At 37.4% G+C, this 8,362-nt stretch overlaps 1 protein-coding gene across 1 annotated transcript in view; it reads right to left on the bottom strand.

The window, feature by feature from the left end:
• The window catches only part of LOC138934973 (uncharacterized), a 66,677-nt gene extending 61,826 nt beyond the window's left edge, over positions 1–4,851 (bottom strand). The window contains exon 1 of the mRNA XM_070299163.1: positions 4,238–4,851. Within this exon, the coding sequence (XP_070155264.1) occupies positions 4,238–4,298 (61 nt within the window). The 5' untranslated portion in view covers positions 4,299–4,851. The remainder of the gene's footprint in view (positions 1–4,237) is intronic.
• Between the last annotated feature and the right edge of the window lie 3,511 nt (positions 4,852–8,362).

An 8,362-nucleotide genomic window follows, 5' to 3' on the forward strand; every position in this document is an offset into this window, starting at 1 on the left:
TTGACCTTCTAAAGTAGACTGGGCCTTTAAATTTTTAGAAAAAGATTGCGGAGATAATGAATTGTGTCGTCAGCTGTCCGACAGCCGGGCGTCAAACGGTAACCGTGTATGACACGATGATATTCTAATTTCATCGAACAGTGGTCCAGTTTCCCTCGCAAACAATAGCCGACTCGTGTATTCCGTTCGCGATCTCCGAAAGATTAATAGTTGTCACATAGATTTGACAGCAGAGGACGCCGGCTTTACGCTTTTACAATTGTTGATCTTCTTCGCCAAGAGATGAATCGAACGGATAAGGTCTTGTCAGATAGAAACTTTGCAGATCGGAGCGCCTCGCAAATTGTCCGAAGTACAAGAGGTACTTGTGTTAAAAACTAACACTTGTGCAGCGAGATGTTGGATGAGATGAGAACGGACGCATCAGAGTATTTATCGACGATGGTGAAACATCAGGAAGCGTAATGTATGTTTATCTTGTGAAATTTTCGCTGTTTATCGACGAAAATATTGGATCAAGGATATTTTCTCTTCATTTATTTCAAACAATACAAAAAGACCATTTAATACATTTTTTTAATTAAGTTAAAAATCTGATATTTTTAATTAAAACATTTACCTTCCTCATGATCATAACTGAAGAAGAACACAATTGTGAAATTATCAACGGAAGCAAAATGTGCCTTCAAATATGTATATCACAAAACTGATGTGCATATAGACGTGAGAAATGAAACGAAACGGGAAATCACGATATGCAATGGCAATGAATGAGATTACGCGGCTACTTACCGGCCGGCTTCGATAAAGGTGATATATGGGACGATATAGGTGTTGATGTGAATCGTCATAAATGATAATTTCACAGCTTCCGCGATTAATCCTCGACGAGCGAGCGGAAAGCGTCGAAGCATCGATCGCATCGGAGGAAATCGAACGATCGATCATTGAAATTTCACGATCGAAATTTCGGTCCAAAATCAAAGGCGCAAATTGTGGCCATCATCTTACGGATCGGGGTCATCGCCGATGCATTTGTTTTCTCTCTCTCTCTCTCTCTCTCATTCTGCATCAACCTACGATGCGCCTTCAATCGGATATTAACAGCATCGAACATGCGGCACAAAGGAAACTCGGTCGCGGAAATTCGGTCAAACATAGGCATTTTTCCCGACCTATTTCTCTCGAAGCCATATATTTTGAACTTCAAAACACGCGAATATATATCCCATTTCGATCGGCTCGCTATGAAGTGGGCGATGCTAAAGAGACAAAATTTCGCGTAACGATAAACATCGCCCGATATGAAAATCCGGAGCACATCGATTCATCAAATATAAATGTATCTCGATTTTGCCGCGTGTGTATACTTTTTTCTCAAAGTGCAAAAGCTACGCTTAAACATTTGCGTGCTTTTTAAAAGCTCTTGACTATTGATGATTATAAAATAGCATAATAATTTGAACGTCAAATTTATTTAGGCGATCTATAATAAATAGAAATTTATTTATTGTATGCGCATATATATATATATATATATATATATATATATATATATATATATATATATATATATAGTATGCACTTTTAATTCTTCGAATTCGTTTTTTTTATTTTTTCTACACATATCACAAAATTATAAATGGATTGCTATCCCGTATTTTTTATCACGTATTGTAGACCGCATTTAATTATTTCGCTTCGATAGAAGACATACCCTGATACGAATTATGCTATCTAAAAACAAATCCCTGCGGAAGACAAACAATTGTATTCATGATGATGGGGGAATATCTTCCGATTATGTTCGCTGGCGAGCGAGGATTAGAGATTCAGATTTATCCGGTCCTTGTTTTGTAATCCTTCGCGCGCGGACGCTCCAAGTAATAAAGCGATAAAGGCTAACACGGTTGTGCATCTCTTGTATATTTACGACGCCGTATCGTGCTTTACCGTTGAATAGAAAGAGCTCCAGGGTCCGCTACATCGAGATTATCAGCTTGGTCGGGAACGGGACGTTCGCGCGATTCCGTATATTCATCGCTATTAGATAATATGCCCGTGAAAAAAAGATACGTCCATTACGTGATTGCCTCCGTGTGCAAAGACGAACATATGGTGCATATTAGCTTCAATTCTAACCATTATCGACGATGATTAACAGTACGCAGTTCATTTTTGTTCATACCGTTAAAAATATTGTTTAAGAAGAAGTTTTTTTAACTATATAATTGAATTCAGATTAAAGAATTAAATCTCAATTGATTTTAGCTAACGCTTGCGGAAAGGTTCTTTGGCAGAGAAATCTTATCATCATCGATCCGACTTATATTTTACCATTAATCGATCTGAAATCTCGGCCTGACATCGCTTCTTCGGTCTAATTTACATTGACTAAAAAAATTACAACGCAGCGTTCTATTCAATTTCAGAAGATGCGACTTTTCTCGCGATGTAATCCAACGTCATAATCGTATTAATTCGCGATTTACATGTTATCGTTGGATTTCAGATGTAGCAGCCGGATATAATATTAGCAAAGAAAAATCCGTCCAGATGAGATGATGGTATTGATGGAGAATTGAATCGATAAACTCTGAATGTATACAGAGTAGAATGTCCATCCCGAAATATACTAATTTCGTCAAACCTATTATCCACGTAAAACGATCATCGATATGCACATAAGTCTGTGCGCATAATCTCCTTGTTACGAGAAGAGAGATCGATCGAGAGAATGTGATTTCTTAAGAAATCGAGTACATTTTAAAATATAATTTCTATATTTATATTTTATAGCGTTCTCATTCAAAAAAGATATAGAAAAGTATTAAAAACAAGCACAAATCATATACATCTATCGAATCCGAAAAACAATTCTTTCGCAAGCGAGAGGAGTACTTGTTTAAAAACTTAAAAATTCCTCACACGTTTGTGATAATCTTACATATTTATTTGATCAAATATCTTCAGCGATTCTGTTGTTAGGCGGAATCGCAATTTGCTGTGGCATAAATTCAACCTTCGTTTTTTCGTTAATTTAATCCGCAGCATTTCGGGTCCTCGCTTACGTAGGACAGATGAAAATTTAATTAGCCGCGATCTCCAGTGTCCAGTAGTGCGTTGATTTCATTAAATGAATATTCGACGGAATGATCGCTCGTTATCGAGAAAGCGGAGAGGTGCTCCGATAAATGTCATAACAATCATGTTCTTGAATTTTTCTCCTTAATGACCCGTCGCCATTTTTCTCGTTAAAATGTCATGTGACAAGGAATCGCTGTAATACACTTCGTTTAATTTCGAATTATCAAGTGGACCGGCAAATGTCCTGGCACAAAATCTTTTTATTTTTATTGCGTGCAAAGATATATTTTTGCTGGCACTTTGATCGTTAATTAATTGAATTAAAATAGACTTTCATTATTATACAATATAATGAAGAAAGAGGCCTTCCTTCAACTGAATTAAGAAAAATTTTATTTATTCGAAGTGTGTGCAGTTGTTATATCTTTCGCGATAATTAGTGAGTCTTCAGAGAGTCATTATTGATCTCGCAATTGTGTAAAGAAAAAAAAGAAAAAAAAACCTTGGCAATAGTTTTACTCAACAGCAAATAATTAAATATACAACGAATTCCCGCGTCAAATGATTAAAGCGCAATGATTTCTGGCAAACATGAGCGATACGTAGAATCGCGCTAATTACTTGCTAATTGAGCAATCTTGATGATTCGGCGATATGATATGATCGATCCTGCTTTCCGTTGCTACAACGAAACAGTTATTATTGATACATGTGCAGTAATTTTTTAAAAATTTTGTCTCGTATAATTTTTTTTTTATAACAAAGAATTGAAAAGTCAAGACTTTATTTCTGAGAATCTCTTTTTTTTTCATCGTCACGAAACTATTAATACTTTCACGCAAACATTTTAATCTACGGAGATCCGTAGATAAAATTAAAATTCTTCATGTCATTCAGTTTGTTCAAATATTAGATCGCACATACTTCAATCTTTCCTTTCTGAAGGGATCCACATTACGCAGTTACGGAAGCTTTGTCCCAGCCGAATACCGCGGACTCGCAACTGTCACTCACGGTTCTATATTAGTAGAACCTCCTTCTCGCGCGATAAATAGAAAAAGCTACGCATTTTCTTCTATTTCTCGACTTCTTCACCGCATATTACACTTATTCAAATCAAAATAACTCGATTCTGACGTAACACACTCACCGATGCAGACGACGAGCGCCACGGCAAGAATCGGCGGGAAAACCCTCGAGGGCGAAAACATGTTGGCGATCGGGACGTCTGCGAGGAGGATATACGATGCACCCGCGACAAGCAGGGAAAAAGGCCGTCACCCGGCCACTTTGGAACGTCTCCTCGGGTCCTGGCGGGAGATCGGGCTGATGGAGCCACCCGGTAAGGGCGGGACCGGGACAGACGATGGCCCGCGCGAAAAACGAAAAAAAAAGACACCGCCCCGCTTCCTTCGTCGTCGATCACTCCGATGTAACCCCCTCTGGTTACTTCACTCGATCGAAATGGATCAATCTCACTCTGTTTAAAGAAATCTCTTTCTTCCTCGTCTTTTAAAATATTTATTTGTCCCTCGCGAGAATGATACGGGGCACGGGGTAACCGCGCTGATCTTTTTATATTTTTTTTTCCCCCTTTCTCCTATAGATTCCCCGAGCGATTAATAATCGGAATATGTCGCAGATGATATCGGAGGAGGGTGGGAAAAGTGAGGGCGGCTTTTACAAGGAGGCGCGTTCTATACGTCTGTTGCAGCGCCAACGTTGGGACTGACTTTCTCTACGTTATACGGCCGTTCTGCAGCAGTGGCGACGCGCGGTGTCGCGACGCGCCGCGTCGTCGCGCGGATACATCCGCGCGTCACGTGTGCGCCTGTGGGCGGATGCTCCGGATGCAGCTGGACGTGTGCGAGAGTGAGGCAGGGAAACGTCGAGATGCTTTGAAATTCGGCGCGCCCGCGCCTTCGGTCGAGAGACTCGCGCTCGTCCTCGTTGCATCGTAAAAGTGACCAGCTGACTCAGATCGGAGTCGGCCCGATATGTCAAACGTGCGTGTGTCATCAACCGTGCGATATCGACACTCGGCTTCTCGAGAATTATCTATGACGGTTATAATGGTGCTGTCTTCAAATTTGAGACTACAATTTTAATCAGAATTTACTTAAAACAAACTGGATTATAATCAATCTTCGCTTCGAGTGTTTCTGACGCAAAAATTTCTTCGTAGTCGCGATTCGCGTACGATTTAAAGACAGTTTAAAGATGCTGAAGAGGGTGAAGTGTTTAATTAAATCCGTATTTTTTTTTCAGTTGCCAATTAATAAATATCTTTCGATATCATATCCGAGAGAACATACAATTTAACATTTTGCTGCGCGTTTGGAGGATATAAATTATCAAAAGATATTTGCGCCCGGATAAATTATTCGTTTCAATTAAAAAATTCTTTGTTACTTTCATCACTGCAATCATAAAGTTCATAGCACAAGCGATAATAAGTAGGTGAGAAAATTTATTTATTGAAATATCTGTTGAAATATAATTTAAATTTTTTTAATTAAGAAAAACACACATACACACGCACACAAGAATGCGCTTATTTTCGGAGAACCTACCATCGAAAAACTTTGCGCCTGAATAAAAAAAAAAAATATATATATATATATATATATATGATGCCATAAAATAAAAAGGAAAGAAAAAGACATGAAAATGCTTTCTTCGATCGATTATATATTCTTCCGCTAGAATTTGCATTTATTACGTTTATGCAATGTCCCTATGTTGACGAAGTGTATCATAAACGCGTTTAATATTAACCCCTTCATCATGACGCACTGCAACGCGCGTATATCGGTTTATATATCGAGTTATTGCAGTATGCATTCGCGCCGTAGTTATCGGGGAGTGCATACAATGTGTGCGCGTGCATATAATGCAGCAGTAACATTGTGCCATGTGGCATCAATCATAGGATTTCCTGCAGGTGAAAGGCCACGGTCGGTTCCCTCTACGCGAATACGCAACCCCTTCCTACCAACCTTTCTCTTTTCCTCTCTCTCTCTCTCTCTCTCTCTCTCTCTCTCTCTCTCTCTCTCTCACTTCTATCATTATCTCTCACTCACTGTTTTTCCAGTTTGTCCGAACATTCTCGTTAAAATTTGACAGTCCACGGACTTGCAAATGGAAAATGACAAATATAGCGAAGCGGAGAGAAAAAAAGGGGATCGGATATTTACTCTCGAATATATTTATTTTATACAAAGAACAGAAAGTTTTTTTCGCGGATGAGAAAATATTTTTATACTATGTCTCTCTCTCTCTCTCTGAAAGTTGGTAAATAAAAAATAATTTGTTGCAAAATAAACGCGGCTTGATTAAATCTCTGTTTCGTGTCGAGATAGATAAAACTTTCTAATGCTATGCAATAATTATATGCGCAATGTACACGTGTATAATGTGCATTATATGTATAATGTACACGAATGATAGAATGCGTCGACCTTTTTTACATTGTAAACTGTGTTTCACGTATACGTAAAGGATAAAATGCGAGCAAATTTTCATGTCACCTCTGCACTCGATGCAATGGCACTCCCGTTGCAGATGCATATACACGCTACGTAATAATCTCTCTTAAAGGGATGTATAATATCGTGATGTAGTTAATGTTACTTTGACTGTTACGGTTTGTAGAGACATCGAGCGATATAACTTATCTTTCCGCTTCACTTCGCTGATGCTGCGACACTGAAGCGATATAATAAAGACAGTTCGTGCCCCTTAATTAGTAATTGATATTAACCGTAGACGTAACACATCGTCGACGATTAACATGGGATGTACCGTAAATTTGTGGTAAAATGTAAAATAGAAGGGTAAAAGCAGGGATGAAAATGTCTTAATACCGGAAATATGTTAGTTACAATGTAAGAAAAATGCGGCGACTATTAGTTTTATATGTAGAACTGTCATAGGAAATATATCAAAAACATTGAGAGGGAAACCATTTTTTCCTCTATTTCTTTCTTCTATTTCTTTTCAAAATTTTTGAACGTGCACGAGTAGTATAAGTATGTTACGTATCGCAAGGAATGAAGATGTGGTCATTTTTAAAACGCGAAGCGCGCGCAAAATATGCGCGAAATCTGCTTTATAATTTCATAATGTGTTTTTATGCAAGGTAATTACATACGAACAACAGTGAATAAAAAAAATAATATGTAGAGAAAGACAGAGATTAAATCCTTTACGTTTATATAACGTATGAGAATACACGTTGCGTGATGGGAATTAAATGTCGCAGATGTATTGTACGTGTACGATCGAAATTAAAGTAAACCACTTGCTACTGCTTGTAAGCTTTGCATTATTTTATGGAATTTACGCGACCAATGTTTATATTATTTTATTAAATGGTGAAATTTATTATTTATTTTATAAATGAATATTTTTAAGATAATCGTGTGTGTGAGATCAATGTATGTATGTATACAAAAACTGATTTTCACATCTTTTTAAAAAATAAAATTTGTTTTACTTTATAAATAATATAATTCTACTCGAATGCATATCAGGCTTTAAAAAATAATGGAGTGATGCTTTGATCGACAAAAGCGGAACAAGGTAACTTGTCAATGATTCAATAATGAATTATAGTTTGTTATCCATTGTATTAATCTCTACACCAAGGAATCTATCACAAATAAAAATTGTTTTAGCATTAAGAAAAAACGCGCGATTGTATAAACATTTCTAATAATACGTTTATCTTGCTCTGAAGAAACGAAGACGAGAACAACACTCGTTATATACTATCTCATCAATATCTTATTGTCGTCATGTGTTTCTATTATTTAATCAGATACATAAAAAAATGATAAAAAAATTAATTAAATCTCGCATTGTACTCGCGTTTGACGAATAATTCACGGTTGGATCCAAGACTCGAATAGTTGATGGCAGCACGTTCTTGGTAACCATCAGAATTGCCAGCAGATATTTTCACAGCAGGCCGACCATCTGTCGGCTTCTCAGCTGCGCTACCGACAGAGGCGGCAAAAATCAATGATCGCAAAAGATGAAAGGCGGCAAGATAACGTTTTATAGCGATTTTACATACGAGACGACACCTATATCCACGCCTTTCAGCCTCGTACGATATCGTCGATGAATGTGAGAAATGTTTTTATTTATTGAAGAAAATTGAGAGATTTTTTAATAAAAAAATTATGATCTTTTTTATCTTCTCTACAGAATCGAAATAATCTCTCTCAGAATTCTGAAAAATCTTGACAGATTCAAGAGGATCCGTCAC

The sequence above is a fragment of the Polyergus mexicanus genome, unplaced genomic scaffold (genome assembly GCF_030449975.1).
Source record: "Polyergus mexicanus isolate NDT 795.1 unplaced genomic scaffold, iyPolMexi1.0 SCAF_7, whole genome shotgun sequence".
Taxonomy (NCBI): domain Eukaryota; kingdom Metazoa; phylum Arthropoda; class Insecta; order Hymenoptera; family Formicidae; genus Polyergus; species Polyergus mexicanus.